This window comes from Anguilla anguilla, chromosome 2 (genome assembly GCF_013347855.1).
Source record: "Anguilla anguilla isolate fAngAng1 chromosome 2, fAngAng1.pri, whole genome shotgun sequence".
In the NCBI taxonomy this organism is placed as follows: Eukaryota; Metazoa; Chordata; class Actinopteri; order Anguilliformes; family Anguillidae; genus Anguilla; species Anguilla anguilla.
Window position 1 is genome coordinate 39808527 of NC_049202.1, and position 23660 is coordinate 39832186.

General features: G+C 37.5%; 2 protein-coding genes across 9 annotated transcripts; one reads left to right on the forward strand and one right to left on the reverse strand.

The window, feature by feature from the left end:
* The first annotated feature begins 4701 nt into the window (after positions 1–4701).
* Positions 4702–14536, forward strand: LOC118220243 (zinc finger protein with KRAB and SCAN domains 4-like). 4 transcript variants are annotated; one of them, XM_035404014.1, is made up of 4 exons: positions 4702–4792; positions 6115–6297; positions 11571–11589; positions 12315–14536. In XM_035404014.1, exons 1-4 carry the CDS (start codon positions 4736–4738, stop codon positions 13232–13234), a joined length of 1179 nt encoding a protein of 392 aa, XP_035259905.1. In that variant the 5' UTR covers positions 4702–4735; the 3' UTR covers positions 13235–14536. The 4 variants fall into 4 exon arrangements, with proteins under 4 accessions (XP_035259905.1, XP_035259902.1, XP_035259904.1 ...); XM_035404011.1 differs by lacking the exons at positions 11571–11589; positions 12315–14536 and adding an exon at positions 7663–10143 and having other exon boundaries at positions 6115–6316; XM_035404013.1 differs by lacking the exons at positions 11571–11589; positions 12315–14536 and adding an exon at positions 7666–10143 and having other exon boundaries at positions 6115–6316.
* Positions 14537–15863: 1327 nt separating this feature from the next.
* LOC118220244 (zinc finger protein 679-like) lies at positions 15864–22392 on the reverse strand. 5 transcript variants are annotated; one of them, XM_035404018.1, is made up of 3 exons: positions 22225–22392; positions 19058–19262; positions 15864–18852 (listed from the first exon to the last, which is right to left on the reverse strand). In XM_035404018.1, the coding sequence occupies exons 2-3, from the start codon at positions 19245–19247 to the stop codon at positions 17870–17872; spliced, it is 1173 nt and encodes a 390-aa protein (XP_035259909.1). In that variant the 5' UTR covers positions 19248–19262; positions 22225–22392; the 3' UTR covers positions 15864–17869. The 5 variants fall into 5 exon arrangements, with proteins under 5 accessions (XP_035259909.1, XP_035259910.1, XP_035259911.1 ...); XM_035404019.1 differs by having other exon boundaries at positions 21992–22392; XM_035404020.1 differs by lacking the exon at positions 22225–22392 and adding an exon at positions 21849–21985.
* Between the last annotated feature and the right edge of the window lie 1268 nt (positions 22393–23660).

Below are 23660 nucleotides of genomic sequence, written 5' to 3' on the forward strand. Positions count from 1 at the left end.
CATTACAAACTGGTGTAATTACAATATAGTCTGTTTCAATTACTACACTGGAAAATTGTACAAATATTGTCCACCCTTCACCCTGTTATTTTATTTTTCCTCCTTTTTTCACAGCAGCATAATCATCCTAGTCATATTACTATTTCAATGTCTACAATAATGGTTGAGACTACAAAACAAAATATACTTTATAATATATGGGCTGTTTTACAGAAAATGGCTGTCCAGTCAGGACTACTTTCTAGGAAAGTGACAAAATGATAACATTGCCATAATTCTTACCTGTATTGTTTTCTCCACTTACACGAGGCTTGGATTTCTACTAGTCGGTGCTCAGCTATCCTCTCTTGTCAACAGGAACTGAAAATTCATAATGAGGAGTAAATGGGTGGGATTTTCTTCTGGTTGTGTGAACTGTGTGCCCAAAAGACTGTCAAATACACTACCTTTCCAAAAGTATGTGGACACACCTTCTAATTAGTGGTTTCGCTGTTTCAGCCACACCCATTGCTAACTGGTGCATAAAATCAAGCATACAGCCATGTAATCTCCATTGACAAACATTGGCATTAGAATGGGTTGTACTGAAGAACTTAGTGACTTTCAACGTGGCACTGTCATAGGATCACACCTTTCCAACAAATCAGTTTGTAAAATTTCTGCCCTGCTAGAGCTACCTCAGCCAACTGTAAGTATTGTTATTGTGAAGAAGAGGAAATATATAGGAGCAAGAACAGCTCAGCCGTGAAATGGTAGACCACACAACCTCGCAGAACAGGACCACCAAGTGCTGAAAACTGAAGTGTGTAGCGCATAAAAATCATCCGTCCTCAGTTGCAACACTCACTACAGTGTTCCAAACTACCTCAGGGAACAACGTCAGCACAAAAACTTTGTAAAGAGTATCATGAAATGTGTTTCCATGGGTGAGCAGCTGTATGCAAGCCTAAGATTGCCATGCGCAGTGCCAAGTGTTGGCTGGAGTGGTGTAAAGCAGAGGAAACGCGTTCTGTGCAGTGATGAATCATGCTTCACTATCTTGCAGTCTGACAGATGAATCTGGGTTTAGCAGAATACATAGTGCCAACTGTAATGTTTGGTGGAAGAGGAATAATGGTCTGATGCTGTTTTTCATGATTTGGGCTAGGCCCCTTAGTTCCAGTGCAGGGAAATCTTAATGCTACAGCATACAATGACATTCTATAGAACTGTGCGCTCCCAACTTTGTGGAAACATTTTGGGGAAGGCCCTTTCCTGTTTCATCATGACAATCCCCCATGCACTAATCAAGGTTCATAAAGAAGTGGCTTGCTGAGTTTGGTGAGGAAGAACTTGATTGGCCTGACAGAGCCCTGACCTCAACCAAATCAATCACCTTTGGGATGAATTGGAATGCCGACAGCGAGCCAGGCCTTGAGCCCAACATCAGTGCCCAACCTCAGTAATGCTCTTGTGTCTGAAGGGAAGCGAAGCCCTGCAGCCATTCTCCAAAATCTAGTGGAAAGCCTTCCCACAATGGAATCTCATTTCATTGTTTTGGAATGAGATATTGAACAAGTACACATGGATGTGATGGTCAGGTGTCCACATACTTTTGAAAGTGTATTGGGATCAGTTTTCATATTATTTAAAACCTGATGTCACAGATGCTTAATAAAAATTGAATCAGTTTTACATAGAACATTAGAGCAGGTGTTGCTGTTATCTATGGCACCTATTGGTTGTGTGAATGTGCTGCATCCACCCAATGCTTAAGTAATTGCTCAGTCATCATAAAAATCACTTAAAAAAATTATCCAAGCTAAATGCATCTTTCTTCCAGCATCATGGGGGTTGCGCCGTCAAAACAATGCCGCAACCCCCAATGTTTTATTTTCTCATGTTTAAAATATTATTTGCCCCCCCCCCCCCCCGCCCCCGATTTCATTCCCCTCTTACACATCTTCCCCTATCTACCCTATATTCTTTTACCCCCCCCCCCCCCCCCCAAAAAAAAAAAAATCATTTCTGTACCCTTCCTTCCACATATTAATCTGGCAAAGGATTACTGATCTCCAGGGTGTCATGGCCCGGGCATTGCACTTCACATTAATTGCAAAAAAAAGAAATTTAAGTCAGTGCTCTCAGATTCCATTGCTTTCAACTACCAGTAGTTATTTGCATTAGAATGTTCAGTTAAGGAAATTCTAATCACATTTATGATCTTGAAATGTTAATTGAAGGGAAACCTACTGAGACAATTGTTGTATTTTATTGTGAACTGTCAATATCCGTTCAGCTCTGAGAAACATATTTCCATTCAGCGCACTTACAAACTCAACAATTCTTTAAGGAGAATTTCCCCTGAAGATACCAAAGTTATGCTTAGGATGAAATTTCATACTTCAAGATTTTAAGTAGCAGCAATAATGTTGTATGGTACAAATTCAGATTTTAGTTACTTTAAAGTCAGCTTATGAAGACAATTGATATTACCTTGTAATATATGTGTATAAAAAAGGTGCAAGAAGATGCACTCTTGTCATTTGTAATCTGCCCTTCTGTTGTGACTTGATACTCATAGCAAAAGTTCACTATACTCTATTCTGTGCAAGAGGCAGGGAGAGTATAATTTGCAAAAGGAAAAATTTTAATGTTGTTTGTAGATCAACCTTTTTCTGCCTTCTTTTCTCATAATATCCATAAGGGTAGTCAGTCATATTTTAAATAGTTGAGTAGTAATAATTGTAATTGACTGTAAGCTATGTGACGAGACTTCCTCCTTCCCCAAACTTGCAACCGTTTGTACAACACAAAGTGGAAACTTACTGGACCATTGATTTCCTGTGAAGAATTTTCTAATACCTGAGTCCTTCTGTGTCTGCCTTGGAATGTGGTGTAATTAGCATGTCCGTGTATGATAAATACAGCTTAACGCATACACACTATACTGTAGTGTTCAACTTACACTATAGATGAGAATTCTCTTCCCAGAAACCTTCCTTTGAAATTTTTTCACAGCTCTCGCTGTCCTTACTTTCTGTTCCATTGTGTGTGAATAGAAATTAGGGAAAAATGTGAATCCTTTCTTTCCCTCTTTATCTTGATCTCCCCAGGGTCTTCATGCAAGGTGAACCACACGTGCACACACCCTGAAGTGGGGAAGTTTGTCTGCATTCTTTACCACTGACAGCACACGCCTACCACTTCCAGAACGCGTAAGCACACACAAGAAGGAGCTAGGACTGCTGTTTGGACACAAATAAAGATGCGTGTGAATATGGTACATACTCAAATATATACTTTCTCTCAACTTTTTTCGCCAAAATTTGAAATCACCATTTGAACCTCTGTGGGAACACCACTGTAGCTGAAGCACACTGATTCACTTGCTTACAGTTTCCCACTCACCTGTAGTACTGTGTGGCTTATAATGAACATACATGCAGCTTACAAATATGTCAAATCAGTCATTGTAGAAGTCAGGTAATCTGTTTCATAACTAATCATCATAGCCCTGTGTGTACAAGCAGACAGCACATGAATGAGGCAGGCATATGTGTGGATAGGTTTGTAAGATTCAATATTTATTTAATAGGCCTCAACATTTCTCTTTTGTATCTGTATTTATGTATTTATCCTACAGGGTGCTGGAAACATTCCTTAGGAATTTTGGTCCCTACTGACTCGAGAGCATCACGTAGCTCCTGCAGATTGTTCTGCCATACAATTTATGCTGCAAACTGCTCATTCAAGCTTATCCGAATGGTGCTGCTTTATTTATGTATTTATTTACTTATTTAGAAACCCATTAGATACATTGAACTGTTCTTCCTGGATTCATATATCAATACACTACAGATACAAACAAATCTAAGTAACACATAATAACAAAGGTACAATAGAATTTTTTTTTCTTAAGATGTAAGATGTAAAGTATTTTAACTTGAGTTTAGAGAATGACAACAATATTGGATGCACTTACATCTTGACCTGTCTTTTTAAAATTTGCATACCTATGATTAATTGTACTTCTGGAGATAAGCCCTGCCACAGCTTTACAGCACAATGTATAAATGCGCACTTACCACAGTTTGTTTTTGTTTTTGGAAAGTTTTGAAAGGGTCATCCGGACACTGCATATCTAATTGTATAACTGTCTTGTGTTGGTAGGGAGAAGCTCATGATCTATGTTAGCTGGCTTCTTGGACTCAATGATTTGATGCCGTGACATCTAATTCACCATTCGGCCATTCTGGGCCCTAGAAAACTTTTAATTGCTTGGCCAGCATGGCCTGGAGATAAGACACAGAGAATGTGTGTGTTTGCGTGCATGTGTGTAGGTGTGTGTGTGTTAACAGCATGGTTAAGAGGGGTTTCCCAGGCCACCCCTCTTAACCATGCTATTAACACACACACACCTACACACATGCACACAAACACACACACTCTCTGTGTCTTATCTCCAGGCCATGTTGGCCGAGCACTTCAAAGTTCTGCTCAGTGATTCCAAAAAAATACTTGGTTAGTTTACAATTAAAATAACTCACTTCCGTTGTGAACAGTCTATATTTTAAAAACCCAAATCATTCCCATTGTAATCAAAATACTACTGTACTTGTATCTATTAATATTTCTTTTGTTCGCGTAGACAGAAAATTCAGCCACTTGTGAATCTTACTATTTTCACCACCATCTTTGGTTAAAGCGTAACGACGCTCACTGACGTTATTCACTACCCATCGTCCTCTGCGAAATGCGGAAAAGCCTGGCAAAACAAAGAGTGTTAGAGGAGAGGTACGAACATACTTTGGTAAGTTTTCAGAGAATATAGTGAATACCAGACTTGTGTATTTTATATGCATTAATATATTTTGAATTGCAGTGAAACCTCTCGATGGGATCACGGTATGTGGATGTCTGATTTCCAGACATTGTGGATGGCAAATGAGTACTGCGCATTGCGCTGCTTAGGCTTTCTGTGAATTTCGAGTGAAAATGAATGTCTAGAATAGGAAGCAATCGTAATATACTATAGCCCGATTATCCCGGATCAGCAGTTGAGAATCAAAACAAATTGACGAAAAACCGGTACGTAAGACTGTGGTAATTATCTGTCGCTTCTTTATTTTGGTTCGTAGCTCATGGCTAGAATAAAACAACACGCTATTACAAGCTATTAGATGTTTTGAGTGTTTTAAGTTTGTGGTGACTTCATTCCATTTTTCATAATTGCTAGATTTAATTTGTGTGGTATTTGTATTTATGAACATACTGTCGCATTAGTCAGCTGGTTCAGTTTGTCATACAACAGTAGCTAACGCTGTTGACTGGTTCTATTTGGGAGAAAAACTTGCCTCACTATTGAATGCTTTGATATGTTTTAGTCTAAAATGTATGGCTCAGACATTTAAATAAGTCTACTGCTTGATTTTCGTATTTTTTGCTTTGTTATGGAATTCGTGAATAGATTAAAAGAACCAAGACTCACATTGCGACAGTTACAGAGGAACAAATTACTTTAAAATTGAATGTGTGTAACATTCAGTGTCGTGATCCTGACAACATGGTAATGTAAAATGACAAGGACGTTTAAACAAATTCCGTTTCATTCATTCACTTAGATTTAAAGAAGTTTTATAATGCGGGTAAATTTATGAAGTAATAATACACGTTGTTGAACTTGAATCAAACCATTATAGGACAACTGCTAGAATGCATGTATTGCCAATTTTCCTGTATAAAAAGTAATTTATTATTTCATTAGAAAATATGGGTGGCATTTGGCAAATTGTCATACTTTATGCAAAAATAAACAAGCTACAAACTAGTGTACTGACTGGATTACTTGTGCAAACCTGGGACATTGTAAAAAGTCTTTCACATTACATTAGAAAAAAACGGTTTGGCAACAATGATAAACCAGTCAAGTTTAAACAGTTTCATACTCAGTCATTTATCAGTCATTGTTAACATTGCGTTACATACAGAAGTACAGTAGGGCCTACAATAATTATTGTGGATGCCAAATTTTATTTTTTTAAATAAATAAAAAATAAATTTAAAAAAGGGGAGGGGGGAGAAGCATGTAAATGAATTTTCTCATATTCTCATAATATGTTTTATGTTTTACAGAAATCTTCAACAATGTCTAAAATAGAGCGTTTGAATGCCCGTGTGGCAAAGCTCTTGACTGTGGCTGTGCATGAGGTATTGGAAGTGGTGAGAGAGACGGTATCGGAGTACCAGGAGAAAACTGCTCGAACACAAAGAGAGAACGAGAGTCTCAGGCGGAGGCTACAGGAACTGCAAGACAAGGTGAAGAGGGCGAGTACAGGTGAGTCTGAGGCTGTGAAGTTAGGTCTTACATTGGCATTTAGATTCAGCTTGTGAACAGAAATATGTAGACCTCTTCATTTGCATTAAACTTATGTCAGACCAATTTGACTTTATGAATCATTACATTGTTAATGTTCTGTAATCTATTACTTTTTGTAGTCAATGATTTAATTATTGTCATGCAAAGGGATGTGCTTTCTGGAAGGAAAACTCCTTCGGTCAGAACCCCCCAAGCATTGTCATTAGGTCCATTGCACACTCTAAAGCAAATTAGCACCACAATTTCCTTTTTGGTTTTATTTGTTGTGTTTTTTTTTCTCTTCAATTTGATGCATATATAAGTTTCATAGCAATCATAAAAATATATTTGGATCATCTTATATATCCACTTAATCTATTTGTGAGCTATCTGTTTCAGAAATGATAAAATGTTATTTAGGCCTAATGGTTAAAATTGTGCTCACTAAAGGTGGACACAGTGTTCGTAGCAAGTACTTAAGAAGGTTGTACTGTATTTAAGAAGGCTCTACTGCCAGAAAGAAAATGTCTGTTTTCAAACATAACATTTTACTCATCTTCATGGTAATTATACAGCTATGTGTATTTGCTTCTCAGACTACCCCCATGCTGTTTTGGTGAATTGGATGGATTTGAGTCAAATTTTGGAGAATAATATACAGCGCATAATGTTAGTTATGTATGGATAGTGTTTTATGTATCTGTGCTTGATTAATCAGCCACACCACCCTGTACTTTTCCCATGTCAAACTGCTGAAGCTAAGTAGGTTTGGTTAGTTCTTGGATAGGAGACCTCTTGGGAGATATAAATTGTTGCCAGGACAGGGGTTGGTAGGAGAGAAGGGGGCAATGTTCCCATTGTACCAAATCAAAAAGCCAGTGCCCCAGCATTGTGCTGCAGAAGATGCCATCTTTCAGATGAGATGTTAAACCAGGGTCCTGACTCAGGGTCATTAAAGATGCCACAGTACTTTGGGACAATGTAGGAGTGTTAACCTCAGCGGCCTCTACATCTGCCCACCTAATCATACTGCCTTAATATAATTTGTTACGCAATCCTTTAAATTCTCGACCCACACTGGTTCCCAAAGTTATCACTGCAAAAGAAAAGTAAGCTCCCAGTTGCCTTACCTGCTTTATTATTCTATGTGCAATTATTTTCCAGGATAACAACACTTTTATTGTTCTTGCCCTGAATGCACACTGGTTGGCCAGTGGATAAGGAAAATTTGTAATGGTGTGCGTTTTGAAATGGAGAAATCATTATTGACTTCAAAAAGATTATTTTGTCTGTTGCATTCTGTTCTTATTCCTGACTCCCTCCAGCAGGTGCACAGCCCGCTGCTCTTCCTGCCTCTAGAGGAAAGTCTCTCATAGAACAGCAGTACGGTGAACAGGAGTGGAGCTCCAGTCTAAGGCAGGACATAGAGCTCACACTGACTGAAGAGAAACAGGAGATCACAGAGGAGCACAGAATCAGACAAAGAGAAGAGGACGGCAGTGGACTGGACTCAGATCACATGGGCGAGTCAGAGATTGACTGTGACATACTGGTATCAGCACATGGCACTCTGGGATCTGAAGACGTTTCTCCAAAGACTGATGCCGCTCTGTCAGTCTACATATCTCACCCTGCGTTAAGTAACACTGATATTGACTCTATCCATTCTGTGAATACTTCAAACTCCCACGCTTCAAACACTTCTAAATCCCAGGTTCTATCCATTCTGTCTGCCGATGAAATTAAAATAGAACCTGAACCACCAGGGTATGGAACATCCCTACAGCACTCTGCACAAATCCATTTTTATGATGGTGCAGAATCGAGTGCCGACGTAGTACAAACTGAATCAACTCAGGACCTTCATCAAGTTAACACAGAGTCTTATGGACTTGTGTACATTAATTCAGATCACAGCACTTTTGAGGACAGATTTACATTTGAAAAAAATATTAGATCGCTATTGGACAGTAGAAAACACAAACAATATCAGAGCAGTCAGGAACAACCCCACTGTATTCTAGGTGGAAAGACCTTCGCTGGAGTCGGAAATCTGAGAATACATCAGCGCCATCACGCGGGTGAAAAACCTTACTGTTGTATGCAGTGCGGTAGACGGTTCAGTCATGCAGGTGATTTCAAAAAACACAAGAGAGTTCACACAGGAGAGAAACCGTATCGCTGCACCGTGTGTGGAAAGGGTTTCAGTCAGTCCGGATATCTGAAAATACATCAGAGATATCACACAGGGGAAAGACCGTACTCCTGCAGTCAATGTGGGAAGAGTTTCAGTCACTCAAGTAACCTTAAAAAACACCAGCAAATTCACATAGGTCAGACACAGTAGTGTTACATTGGAGACTTGGGGAAAGTGTCTGCAGACTGAGAGTCACTTATGAATTCAAGGTGTTGGAGAGGTACATGCATACTACTGGTTTGATCTATGAATTATTTTTACTGGTAAATTTTGTAGAGAACATCAGAGTATGCTAAAATTGTGTTACTGTGGAAAAATGTTTGGTGCTCATTACTCAGTTTGTGTTTATCTATTTATTAACCAGCAAAATTTGTAATTACCTGTTCATTCTGACTATGGTTACTTGATAATTGTTTCTGAATACTATGAAAAGTACTCTAAATTGGTGTTTCCCAACCCAGGTTCAATGGGCATACTTGGTGTGCTGGTATCAGTTTCAGCTAAGCTCTTGCTTAAATGTATTCTGCAGCTAATTGAGTACCATTGAAGAGTTGACATCACATTACTTATAATATGGTTAATCCTTTGTATAAAAATGTGCTGAGCGGTTGGTCTATTAGTGTCCTAGTACCTGCGATTGATTGGCGACCTGTCCAGAGTGTATTCCTGCCTCTCGCCCAATGCACACTGGGATTGGCTTCAGCACCCCCCGCGACCCTGACCAGGTATAAGCGGGTATAGATAATGGATGGATGGATTGTCTTACTGTCTTAGATTTTATGTGCTGAACAGTTTATGACCTAGTTGAGCTTGGTTGATACAGCTGTCCCAGTTTTAATAGCTAGACGTTCACAAAGTATCCATAAGCAACAAATTGTATCTTTCTGTGGATTCAGAACATCTTCACAATACATTCCTTCAAACATTTAAGCAAAAACTATGAGGTGAGGTCAAATCTACATTGGTATTCAATCAACTCAAGCTAAACTAATTAGAAACAGTTGTTGAAAAAACTAGTAATATATTTTGCCTCCAAAAACAAAGTTGGGAAAGACAACTTTAAATGCTGTTATCAGTTTTCTTTTATGATAAATGGTCTCCACAAATATATTTTACCAGATATATTATTTGAAAGTTTGGCTTGACAGTAGGCTAAAATGTATACTTAATTAAATTTCTTCATTCCTAAAGGAATACCCAGTCTGGTTACTCTTATAAAATGTTTTTGTGTGTTTTACTCAAAAATAAGTGATAGGTGGGGATTTTGGGTGTGTTAAAAAGGAGTCATTTTGTATAAACTGCAGAACCAGCATTAAACTATAATAATTATGTTGGACTCTGGACAATGACAGCACACAATAATGCAGCATGCTGCAGAGAAATATGACAATCAAAAGGTCTGCTGTTACTCATGTTGATTGCCCTGTTTTTGTGCTCTCCACACAATACATATTGTAGTTGGTTTAGATTTGCCTAAAACAAGACCATAGAACATGAAAAGACCTCCTACTACTGGAGTCAGCCTTTTGTGCTGCAATGACAAACTCAGATCTAGAAATGAGAATTATTGAGGAAATATTGTACCTCACACAATAAAGAAGTAAGTTTATGATGCTGCTGATTACTTGTTATTGTGGCGCTGTAATGATGCAGAGATTCCTTCTGGGATTCCAAATTGAGTAATATTAGATGGCTCACATAACCTGTGTCTCTAGTGATCGGGGGATGTACTGTAATATAGATGATTCATTACTGTTAATGAAATCTACCTGTATCCACTTATACAGCTGGATAATTACTAAAGCAATTCTGGTTGAGTAATTTGGTCAGGGGTATGATGACCGTGCCTCACTTAGGAACTGAGTCTACAAGCCTTGGATCTGAAAAAGCCCAGTTCCCTAAGCATTATGCTACTCCGCTTATTCATGATATTGTATGCCTTTATTTTTCTATAGTGAATTATTTATTTCCTGAAGCAGAACATAAAGTCTTGGTTTGGTCGTATTTTATGTTTGTTTCACATAATGAACTTAGTGGAAAATAGGTTTATACTCCAGAGAAAGGTTTATATCCATGCAGCTGTTTCCACCATTAAATTTCAGTTTTTCATTTTTAATTCCTTTAAGACTACAGCACACTTAAGTGTCTACATCAACGACCTCCTTGCTCACTCTTGATATCGGGAAATTTAGAATAGTACATTTTACAAGAACATGACTTTTGGCAGGAAAACTATTCTGTTTCAACTACTGATAAAAGCGTCTAAACTTAATACTTTTACTTTGAAACGGGGGGAAATGGAGCGCATAGCGAGCTGGCGTCACTGGCACGCGAACGAATCAGGAAGCGGCTAGATTGTGTTCTGAGGTCGGTGTTAGCTAGCTTTTGGCTAACGCTAACAGAATTGAGTAATGATGGTCAGTTATCTAAAATAAATAAAACCAGATGTGCAGCCGTTTAGTTATTTGTCATAGTATATCTCGAACTATTAGCTACATATTTGCAGAACTGAGGAATAATAAACAATCCCAAGGTGTTGCTTTGGCTTACAGGTAACGTTAGTACTTAAGACTTTCCAGGTCATACATGAGCTCTGATAGCAGCTAGCTGTCTAACTAGACCATCGCAGCCGACTTGCAGCAAGAAAAAAAAGAAAGCCAGGTAATCTTTACTAACGTTACTACTTTAGTTGTTTTGAATGTAATCATTTCTCAGTATTTTAATCGTTAAAATAGAAAGCCTAACGGTAGCTTTCAAGGAATGACAATCACTAACTCGTTTGTTTTCTATAAACATAACTAGCTAAATCCCTAATATGTCGTTGTTCTTTTTTATCTGATCGTTATCTTAAAGGAATTCAGCAAAATGTCTAAAATAGAGCGTTTGAATGCCCGAGTGGCAAAGCTCTTAACAGTGGCTGTACATGAGGTATTGGAAGTGGTGAGAGAGACGGTATCGGAGTACCAGGAGAAAACTGCTCGAACACAAAGAGAGAACGAGAGTCTCAGGCGGAGGCTACAGGAACTGCAAGACAAGGCGACAAGAAAGAATACAGGTGAGTGAAGGATAGTTGAAAACAGACTCGAGATTCTTTTTTGTTTCTTCTGTCCATTGACATGGTCATTTTCGTTCAATGGTCATGGCCATGGATCTTCCTGATTAGGGTTATTTCCAGTTGTTTCCGTGGCCAACAAATCGTCGCCCGTGATATTTGGCAAATTAATTTCTTGCAGTCCAAATATTGGGAGTGATTGTTACACATTTTCAATGGTTACGCGAGTTTTCCTGTTATTGAGTGCTTTGAGATCCATGAAATGTGCTATATAATTTCATTTTCCCCCAGAAGGCACCCTTTCTTTCGTTGACTTCTGCTGCTTACATTTGCCTATTGCTAGTTTATACAACAGAAACAATTTCCCAAGAGTGAAAAAGCTGTGCCACACATGGACACAGACTCTTTATCTTTTGGTAAAGTTCCCAAACTGCTACACTACACATTTTCAAATCTCTTGTAAAATTAAAGGTTTTACTCTATATACGGCCATAATTTTGACAATATATTTGACAGTATCAAATATATATTTCTTGCAGAAAAGTGTTGCCAATATTTTGAGTTGCTGACATGAAATAAGTACAATGGCGATTTCATTTAAATTAACAAAAATATGAAATGTTTTGGTATAGTTTTTCTATGATTGTGCATTTAAATGTGGGAAATATCTATGCTCACTCTTAAGAGTGGCTGCAAAAATATGTATTTACTTGTTTTCCTATCTACAGAAAATGAACAATCTGCTGCCCCCTCTTTCCCTGAAGAAAGAGCTTTGATTGAACAGGAGTGGAACCCTAACCTGAGGCAGGACAATGAGCTCATACTCACTGAAAAGAAACAGGAGATCACAGAGGAACACAGAATCAGACAGAGAGAAGAGGAGGGAAGTGGACTGGAGTCGGATCACATGGCAGAGTCAGAGATTGATTGTGATGTACTGGTGTCAGTGCATGGTACACTGGGACCTGAGGATGTTTCTCCAAAGACTGATGCCATTCTGTCGGGGTACGCCTCTCATCCTGTGATAAGTAACACTGATTTGGACTCTGTTCATGCCGTCAGTATTTCAGCCTCATTGTCTCCAAACACTTCCAGCTTTGGCATTTTACCTACTTCTGATGACATAAAAACAGAGCCGGATTCGTTAGAATACACTACTTCTCAGCACTCTTCTCAAAATCATTTTTATGAATGTGCAGACACAAGGAGTAACTTGGCACCAACTGACGCCATCCCAGACCTTGAACAAGTTGATACAGATTCCTATGGAGTTGCGTACTTTCATTCCAACCATAACACGTTTGTGGATAGATTTGCTTTAGCAAAAACTAGATCAGTGGTAGATAATAGAAAACATAAGCAATATTACAGGAAGGAGGAACAACATCGCTGCGTTTTGTGCGGTAAGACATTCAGTCGGGTGGGAAATCTGCGTATACATCAGCGATGTCACACAGGAGAAAAGCCTTACTGTTGCATGCAATGTGGGAGACGGTTCAGTCATGCAGGCAATCTGAAAAAGCACAAGAGAGTTCACACAGGAGAGCGGCCTTACTGCTGCCATCAGTGTGGTAAGACCTTTAGTCAGTCAAGCCACCTCAAAAAGCACCAGAAAATTCACATCGTCAGACATCTTAGTGTTGCATGAAGAGTACACATGAACTTTGGAATTCAAGAAGACTGTGTGGCTGTGATTTCAAAAGTTGCAAATATGAGAAGAGTGTCTTTCAACCAGGAAGGTTTTTTTTCAGTTGTAAGAAATACTAAATCATTTTTTTTTCTGCACATAGCTGTATAATAACTTAAATACAGTAAGAATCAAGATAGAAAACTGCAAATTCATTCATTATTTTTCTATGGTGGTAATTACACAGTTAAAATTTTGAGTGGAAAAGCTATATCAGAAAATATGACTAAAAGCTCATACATCTGTTCAATGTAGCATTCTGAAGGCATAGTTCAATTTTTGTCAGACATTGTGTAGAAGAAGAAACTTTTTTCCTCATGTTGATATATTTGCAAGTGTATTGTAGCAGTTAGGAACTATGACTTCTTAGAGGTTACATGTTCAAATTGCAAGTAGGGTACTGTCATTGTAATCTTGATCATGGTAATGAAGTAAAATATCCAACTGCTTAATTCAACAAATATGGGGAATATGTAATGCTTGTTTGTCACTCTGGATAATGGCATCTGCAGAGGAAATAAATATTTTTGGGTACATGTAATTTCCTTCCACATGCTGCATTCTGTATTAATTGATTTGAAGTTACCTATATGTACATCTGAAGGCACATCAGATACATTCCTTTTAATTTAAATTAATCAGCATATTTAACGGTACACATGTAGTACCCCGAAATTGATCCACAAACCTTTAGGGGTTACAAGGACTGCTCTTTAATCACTATGCCACACTGCCTGAATCATTTATTATATAAACGTTTATTTGCAGGTTTTTTAAATGACTGGACTGCACATTTTTTGACTTTTTGACTTTATTCTTATGTATTTTGTTGTCTTTCCAGTAAAATAGATGTTTCATCAAAAATATCTTCAAAGACATTTTCATTCATTTTTTCATCATGGTCATTGAAAAATATTTTCTAAAACATCTGAATGGAAAAAACACTGAGGATTTTAGATTTTTTTTTTTTTTACATTTCTTGGATATGAAAGCATTTTGTATTTTCTTTTCCTAAGTTAAATAGATTATTAATCATAAATGTTAATTCTTGTATTTCACCATGGTTGTTGAAAAAAGAAGAGGTCTAGTCCCCCTGAATGGAAAGAGCACAAATGTAGGGTTTTACAGTTGTTGTTTTTTTTTGTTTTTTTGTTATGTTTTAAAAAGAAAACTTTTGGGATATTACTTAGTCCCTATATTTCTTATATATTTTCCTGTCTGCCCTGTGAAATACATTTTTATTAATAAATATCTTCAAACACATTTTAATTAAGTTATTTCTCCATGGTTGTTGAATAAATATGATTTTTGATCGATCTGACTGGAAAAGCAGAAGTTTAGGATTTTTATTTTTTCACTTTTTGGAGGTAACTATTTTTATAATGTTTTAAAATATATTTGATAAAGTGACTTCACCTTGATAATTTAACTGTAAAAAGCAGTAATTTGTGCATTTTGTTATTTTTCAAATTTGGATGTGAGTCTTGAGTCTCTTGTATTTGGCTGTTTTTCCAGTGAAATAGATTTTTCCTCATAAATGTTAATGAATGAAAATGTATTTTATTTCACCATGGGTTTTCAGCAAAAATGATTAATCATCTACCAAAGTGGAAAATGCAGAAATTAGTCTTTTTTTTATTTTTCAATGTAACACTGCTCTAATGTATTTAGCTTTTTGGATTTTTGAACTTTTTCGCATTTTGACCGCAGTATAGAGATCGTATAGTATAGATATCTGTATTTTGCTGCTTTTCCTTGTAATTGATTTTTCATCCTGAATGACTAGACACATTTTGTAGTTACTTTCATGAAGGTTGTTGAATTAGGATTTTTGCTTCTGATGTATTGTCACTTTTTGGACATTAGACTATACCTTTATGTACTTTAAGTTTTCCCTTGGAAGAAAATAATAATCCTTGGTGGAAGATGCAGATTTAGTATTTTTTCCATTGTTTGAATGCAAAACTATAGTCTTATATATAGCATATTTGGCTGTTTTCCAATGAAATTGGCTCCTTTGTCATGTCTCCAGAAACATTTTCATTTATTTATTTCACATTGATTGTAAAATAAAGACAACTTGTCATCTATTTAAGTGAAATAAGCACAAATTTAGAAATTATTTTTGAACGTAAGACTAGTCATATATTTGCCTGTTCCAGTGAAATCAGTTGCTTGTCATAAAAAGTATTTTTAAAGATTTTTCATACCGCCTCACGGTTGTAAGATTCCACCAACCAAGGCAAAAACGTGTTTTGTGAGGTCACAGTGACCTTGACCTTTGACCACCAAAATCTAATCAGTTCATCCTTGAGTCCAACTGGACGTGTGTGCCAAATGTGAAGAAATTCCCTCAAGACAAAAACGTGTTCTTTATTCCCTCAAGGAAAAAACGTGTTGTGAGGTCACAATGACCTTGACCTTTGACTTTTGACCACCAAAATCTAACCGGTTCATCCTTGAGTCCAAGTGGATGTTTTTGCCAAATTCCTGAGATATCACGTTCACAACAACCCAAAAACATAATGCCTAAAAAATAATTTTAAAAATTGAATGGTTGAACACAAGGAAAATGCACAATGAGAATGAGGCCTTTTCATTTTACCTTTTATTATTTCTTTATAACTTTAAGGTCAAATGTTTTCATACACAACTGAAACATTGTTGGGACACATTCAAGAATGAATATGAATTAAAGTTTTGTATAGCTTTTTGGTATTTTGTAAAAAAAAATCAAAATAAAATAAGTAGACAATATCTTGATTAAAGAGAAAGATCAACACAAAAATACGTTGTTTGCAGTAGAACACTACTTTCCAACATAAAAACAACAGATATTAATCATTAATATTATAATCTATCCACAAACCAACAGAATAAAATTAAATAAGAGGCATTGCATTGACAGTTTCTTCAGTGTCTACCATTTTAGATTGAGAAGTTTGTGGAAAAGATACAGCAGAGAAGTCTGTACATATACACAATATATATACACAAACTGAAGTATCATAAGAGAGAAAAGAGCATTTAACCTATGGTAGACATCTAGAATTTGTTGTCCTGTTTCATATTCTATGCCACCATGCCCAAATTTGCTTGTGTTATACAGCTGTTTGTTTATTCACAAAGAATAAGCTCACAAAATCCATCCATTGTTTTTCTGCTTCACCATCCTTTAATTAGTACAAAAGAAAACCACTGGCAGAAGTGAGTTGCTTTCCTAAATGTTTACCAGTTAATGGCACTCAAAAACTGAGAGATTGCAGACGCCTGACAAACCTTGGTCATCTTTTTTTATTTATTATGCATCACCCCAAAGGAGTCAGTTAGCTTAGACATTTAACCATTCTGGTACTGGCCAGCTCTTGTTCTACTTCACCCAGCATGTGAACCCAGACCCAACATACATTATGATTCCCTGCAGAATAACCTCAATCATGTCATCATACCTCTCTGAAATGTCAAAAGGTGAAAATATCAAAGGATGTTCTATCTCTGTAACACAGGCATGTATATGATATGAAAGAAGATTCCCAACGTGCTTCAAGTCAGCTAAATAAAAGAGGACTGGATAGGTGCACAACTGCCAGGACTAGAGTAAAACTAGAGTAAAAGACTTGGGCACTTCACGGGGACTGGCTCGAAATAAGGAACACTGGAGCACACTTGCTTTGGGCAAAAACATGAAGAGGGTAGGACTGACGTGTTTTTGACTCTGAGGAAGACATTGTAAATGTTGAAATGTCAGTCCTACTGATAAATTTGTCATTTGAGGAGAGGGACTCATTTTGGGTACCATATTTTGTAACTTTTGGTCAAATGAGGTGTATTGGCAGGGCAAGTGCAGGGTTCCTGAATGTCTAAATTTTGTCAGGTGGCCAAACTGCCCAATATTTTAACTGAGCAGGCTTCAACTATTAAACCAAGTCTACCAAATTTGGCAACCTTGCCTGTTACCAGCTAAAAATACAAAGGGGAAGAATAAATACAGCAATAATAATAATAACAATAATAAATCAGAAAACCGACAACAAAGTTTGCACATGGGGAATGTAGTTCCTTCAGCATAAGTAGTGTTAGTACAAAATTCATAAAAAAAAGAATTGTCATTGACTTGATATGGTAGCAGGGGATGTATATCTATAGTTATATCTATATCTATAGTTAAAACTGGTCTTTACAGTTCTAGTTGTACAAGCAGGACAGTGTTTGAAACCTATGCTAAAACACAGTTACTAGCCGTTTTTCCTGATCACATCCATCCAGCCCCTTGCTTTTAGTTAAGTGGGAGTCTGACTATGCATATTTTCAGTAACTTGAATATAGGAATATTCTCTTAATTCTTATTATAGTATTTTTGCAGTTTTCGCTATTGTCATTCCTTCTGGAGTTCTGGCTATACCACTGCCATTATTTACTCCCAAAGCTTGTCTAGAAAATCACTTTTTCAGTTATGCCAATTAATATGATCAATGTTTTTCAATCCTTTTTAATGTTCACAAATTTGAGCATGTTGAAAAGTGTTATGGAAAAAGGGCTGCAAACTAATTCATTCATGCTTTTCAGTCTTACATTGGCTGTTCCAACAGTGAAAAACTAGGGTATATGACCAATGTGAATTTTCTGGTGTTTCTTTAGGTGACTTGATTGACTGAAGCTTTTTCCACACTGATGGCAACAGTATGGTCTCTCCCCTGTGTGGTATCGCTGATGTATTTTCAGATATCCTGATTGGCTGAAACCCTTTCCACATACAGCACAACAGTATGGTTTCTCCCCTGTGTGGACCCTCTTGTGTTTTTTAAAGTCGCCCGCATGACTGAACCGTCTACCACACTGCATACAACAGAAAGGTTTTTCACCTGTATGACATCGCTGATGTATCCTAAGATTTCCAATGCGACCAAATGTCTTTCCACACAGGATGCAGTGGTATTGCCCTTCATTCCGGTGATGCTGCTTGTGTTTTTTACTATCCAACGCGGCTCTCATATTTTTCTCAAAAGGAGCTATGTCTGACTCAATGTACACCAGTCCATAAGAACTTGAGTCGTCTTCTTGAGATCTTGGAGTGGGTTCAGTCTGGGCTGTGCCGGAACTTGAGTCACAACCATAAAAAGGGTTTTGTACACTGTGCTGACAGGCTGTGGCATATTCTTGTGATTCAGCCTCAGTTTTAATTTCAGCAGAAGCCAAACAGGGTTGAATGTTCAGACTGGAAATGCTTGGAGACAGCAGTTTTGGAATGTTCACCGAGTTAAGATCTGTGTCATATTTAACATGCTGAAGTGTAAATGCTGACACTGTCTCTGGAATTTGAGTAATACCTTCAGATTCTGATGTGTTAAATTCCAGTCCATCACACTCAGTCTCTGACTCGCCCATGTGATCTGACTCCAGTCCACTGCCCTCCTCTTCTCTCTGTCTGAGTCTGTGCTCCTCTGTGATCTCATGTTTCTCTTCAGTCAGTGTGAGCTCTGTGTCCTGCCTTAGACTGGAGCTCCACTCCTGTTCACCGAGCTGCTGCTCTACGTGAGACTTTCCTCTAGAGACAGGAAGAGCAGCAAGCTGTGTACCTGCTGGAGGGAGAGACAAGACAAGCAATACTCTTAGTTGCTCTTATTAATCAGCACACTTTAAGTAGCCATGGCCTCAAATAAAATGCAGGACATATTTGCATGCTTCTTAGATCAATGTTGTGAAATCTCAAGTGATCCCTGGTCACAAGCTGAACCTAAATGTCAATGTAAATGTAAGAATTCCACTTCACAGCCTCTGACTCACCTGTACTCGCCCTCTTCACCTTGTCTTGCAGTTCCTGTAGCCTTCGCCTGAGACTCTCGTTCTCTCTTTGTGTTCGAGCAGTTTTCTCCTGGTACTCCGACACCGTCTCTCTCACCACTTCTAATACCTCATGCACAGCCACAGTCAAGAGCTTTGCCACACGGGCATTTAAACGCTCTATTTTAGACATTGCTGGTGAAGGTTTCTGTAAAACATGAAAAATATTATGAGAATCTGAGAAAATTATGATTTGGACAGGAACTAAACGGAGTAATATTTGACATATATGACTTCTATTCTTAAATGTCAATACTAATATTGTTCATAAGCACATAGGTGTTATTCGCATATAACAATTCAAGTACTATCAGGTCCACTGGGTGATTCGATGACAAATCACCCAAAAAAACACCTACTCTTTCAGATATTGCTGTATTAGCTGAACCTGAAGAGCTATTGCACTGATGAAAGCAGCTTTCCCTATAGTTTCTGTAAAAGTATTTAGCCTATTGGTTACGTAGACATTAGCTGATTTATTTTGTCCAAGTCAGTGATTTTGATGTAAAATTGTTCTTTCAATTCTCAATAATTTTAAATTACAATAACGACTCAGATTTGGACCAGCTTTGGCCCTGTTACTGTAAAGATTACAGCGCAGGGAACCAAGAACGTATATTCTGCAAATGGGCGTTACAACAAACCAAGTCACAGACACTGAAGTGGAGAGGAGATAGATCAAGGAAAATAACACACTGAAGAAATGTGTTACTGATCAGTCCAGGGTGAATGGGCTACCCCATTTGTTAGTTTTTACTAGTTAGATGACTGGGATATCCAGCAGACCAGTGCATATAGCCTAGTTGTCTAGTTAACTAGATGAACAAGCACAACAAGAAAACAACTTTACCGAAAGGGAAGATAACATTCTCAGTGTTCTTAGAATTATTAGAGTGTTTGCATTCGTAGGGATGCAAAGTAAATATCAGAGACGAAATGTACCTATTCGCATTTGCATTTTCACCAGGTATTAGTAACCAATTATTTAAATAAAAAGGCGTTGAGTTTATGCACAGCCCACTTGTGAAAGGTTGGTGAAATCCCATTAATTACTACCAATTCTCTGCATAATCAAAAAAATAACTGACTTGTTCACACACTGGACAAATGTGACTGATAAGCTAATGTACCGCTGTTTCCATCTCAGCACTTTTGACACAAGCAATTGCCCACAAGTATGAGTGTGTGAGTGTGTGAATGATGTGTGTGCCAGAGTGTATTCCTGCCTCTCACTCATGCCGCGACCCACAACCCTGATCAGGATAAGCGGGTATAGATAATGGATGGATGTGAAGATTTCTCCTTACTGTGATGAATGCCTTACCCGCAAGCATACAAACGTGTTACCATGGAGAAATACTATCTTTGGGGAAAAAAGGCTATGCTCTATCTGCATTTAGATCAAACCTACCATGCATGATCACCTGCTCAATCAGTTTATAATGCCATCATAGCATGGCGTGTTTAGAACCATGAAATAAAAATTACCTAAATAAAAAATAAAAAGCATAGGCTACACATGAACTTTAAATATGGACCCACTACTCTGACCTCGACAACTTTGGGACTGAACTGGCTCACTTTAAAGTTCATAAAACGCAATAGAAACTTAAACACCCAGTGGACACTGGTGGATTACTACTAGTTGAGTATGTTAGTATCATTTCTGCAACCTACTTGATGTAGCCTACTAAAAGTTGCAAAGAAGTTCAAGCATAAGCCTCAGTATATTTTTCTGATGTGTATAATTCAAAAGTGAACCAAGTACACTTTCTCAATTTAAGTATGCTTATAAAACTTTTTTAGGTTCCAACTTGTCAGTGTTCCCTTCAACTGTATATTTAAGTAGTACACCTAGCATATGATATCATGAAAGACATGCTAGCACCACCCCATCACAGAAGTGTTTTATGCATGGTAGGTTTTATCAAAATGCACTTTCACTATACTGCATTTTTTCAAAGAAGGTATTTCTCGATATAATTGTGCCGCCGTGGTACGCATTTGTACGCTTGCGGGTCAGGCACTCTCCACGGTAAGAAGAAATTTTATGACAGCGCTTATATTGCTTGTGTCGAAAGTGCTGCGACGGAAACAGTAATAGATTTACTTCGGAGTCACATTTGTTCAGAATGTAAACAAGTCAGGAATACTTCACGGTAAGAAGACATTTTACGACAGCCTTGCTTCTACAAACACAAGATAAAAAACCGGTTTCAAATGCAGTGAGACTGGGTAGCCTACCTATCACCCAATCGAACTTTTCAACAATCAAAATTAACATCCTGTTTAAGTCTACACCGGCACCGTGACGGTTTCTATACAATAAAACCAGAACTTCCACTTGATATACTAAAATTCAAGCTTACCGATATTTCTCAGAACACAAATATTACGAGAACACTGTGGATATATTCTAGGTTATAAAATCTATTACTGTTATATCGCCCACACCATAAAAACCGAGACGGACAAATGCGAGTAAGATTAGATCATAGTTATATCACACTAACTGCTACTGTTCTTGCACTCAGCTCATTTTGTTTATAAATGACAAATATAAATAGTACAGCTAGTAACATAGCAAGTTTGCAAACGCATTAACTTATCACAGCCACGTTCCATTTAGTAACATTATTGTGCAAGCAACATTCTGAACACAACTCACAAATGTGGAAACATCGTGGAAATCGTCCGTGGCTAAATTAACCTTCATCGAGCTTGCGTGCCTTACCTCCCCTTACTTAAGAACAATTATATCAGTGTGGTCCCGCTTGTCTCCGTAATAAAACCTAAGCTCTCCATCCACACTTCGTAAACCATAACAGCAAATGTCCGCCATGTTTGCTTACAAGCATTCCCTGAAACATAACTGACCCAGAATGATGCGGTAAAATCTTCTGCTTGTGGTGAACGGCTCAATCAAGCCCAAGTACAACCTATTCTGAGTTTCAATGATAGATTGAAACAAAGGCTTGCATAATCTTGAGATATATAATGCTTGCTATGCAGATAGGCCTACAAATATATCATTTAGATTTAATTCTATTCAGCAAACGACATACACACATATTTATCAAAATACACATTGCTTTTACGCAGAAACAGACCCCGGCACCACTCTTCCGCTGTTGGAATGTTATGCTACCGTTCTTGTCAGCTTGCAGTATTTACGGAAGTGTGACATTCTTCTTCTTCATTTATATTTGTAGTAGGCCTATAATAGGCACCGGATAGTGCATTACTGTCCCCCACTGTTCAGATCCAGAATGACGATCCCATTAGATCCGATAGGATACACCCCCGTACAGCGTAAACTTCAGAATCCCTTTCTGGATTGTTTGGCAATTCTTTTCACCCCAGTCGAGCTGTGTTTTAACGGAAAATGAAAACAGGCTTAGTTTTGAGCTCTTTAAATATATGCCTTCTCTGTTCACCTTTACTCATTACAATCTAACGAAACATGCTTTACTGTCTCCAGACTACCACATTTACATAGTCCATCAGGTTGTTTCCCAATAGTTTTCAACCCACAATGGCCCATTCTCAATCTAGTTAATTTCACTGATTCAGTTCGATCTCTCTCATAATAAACAGATCCTTAATTTACAGATGTATTGAGTAGCCTAACAGTGTCTCCCTCTCTTATATTTCCTATTGCTTTTGCAGCTCCTTCTCCACACTCTTTTTAATTAAACTACAAAACTCAATTCATGTGTATAAGAATATCTGGAGTTGGTGATTTGGTTTTGATTGAAGGCATCATGAATGCTGATGAATACAAACAAACCTTAACATATCATGCAATATCCTCTCTTACTGTGAGGGGAGTAGTGTCAGTGGAATAGCCAGACTTAAAACCTAATTAGTTGGGGTTAAAAGGGTTATTCTGCAGGAGATGAACTCCTGTTTCTGCTCAGAACAAGCTTTCTTTTGCTTGTTCAGTATAGCTCTCAACTATATAGCTTTTATGCATGTCAATCATTGATGTGATGTATAAATAAATTGCACATTGACTTAAAGTTTCAAAATCATATAGCTATTTATTATTATTATTATTATTATTATTATTATTATTATTATATGGTTGTTATTTTTCATAAAGGTTTGCATACTTGTGATAATGTGTTGCAATAACCCAGTTAACTGACCATAACATTGCGTCTCACAGTGCTCATCACAAAAATAAATCTGAAGCATGCATGGTCTAATAGCCTATAACAGCTCCATATTTGAAGGGGACTGGCAAAATATTCTCACATCTCGAAATAAAATATGTTGAGCCCGCAGTACAGCTGCATCTTCACCAAGAAACATTTATACGCATAGTCTTGAGTTTGTGTAAGCATAAGAACATTTTTACATCAGTTTCAAGTTTTGTAAATCTTAATTTGTGTGTCAATTTTCATATAAGATCAAATATGTTTTTATACTTACAAACATTTCATAAATGAGCCTCCTAAGGAGCTCAAAACCTGGACTCCTGAGCAATGAAAGAAGTAATAGTCTAATGAGTCATTTTTTACCTTTTTCTGTCCATATGGGT

What these genes read in the sequence shown, in the direction of transcription:
- LOC118220243 (XM_035404011.1), top strand. Translation starts at nt 4,736, where the DNA reads ATGCGGAAAAGCCTGGCAAAACAAAGAGTGTTAGAGGAGAGGTACGAA. An exon ending in AGAGGTACGAACATACTTTG is followed by an intron (nt 4,793 to 6,114) that starts GTAAGTTTTCAG and finishes TATGTTTTACAG; the next exon opens with AAATCTTCAACAATGTCTAA. An exon ending in GGTGAAGAGGGCGAGTACAG is followed by an intron (nt 6,317 to 7,662) that starts GTGAGTCTGAGG and finishes GACTCCCTCCAG; the next exon opens with CAGGTGCACAGCCCGCTGCT.
- LOC118220244 (XM_035404016.1), bottom strand. Translation starts at nt 21,830, where the DNA reads ATGAAGGTTAATTTAGCCACGGACGATTTCCACGATGTTTCCACATTT. An exon ending in TCCACGATGTTTCCACATTT is followed by an intron (nt 19,263 to 21,782) that starts GTGAGTTGTGTT and finishes CATGTTTTACAG; the next exon opens with AAACCTTCACCAGCAATGTC. An exon ending in GGTGAAGAGGGCGAGTACAG is followed by an intron (nt 18,853 to 19,057) that starts GTGAGTCAGAGG and finishes CTCTCCCTCCAG; the next exon opens with CAGGTACACAGCTTGCTGCT.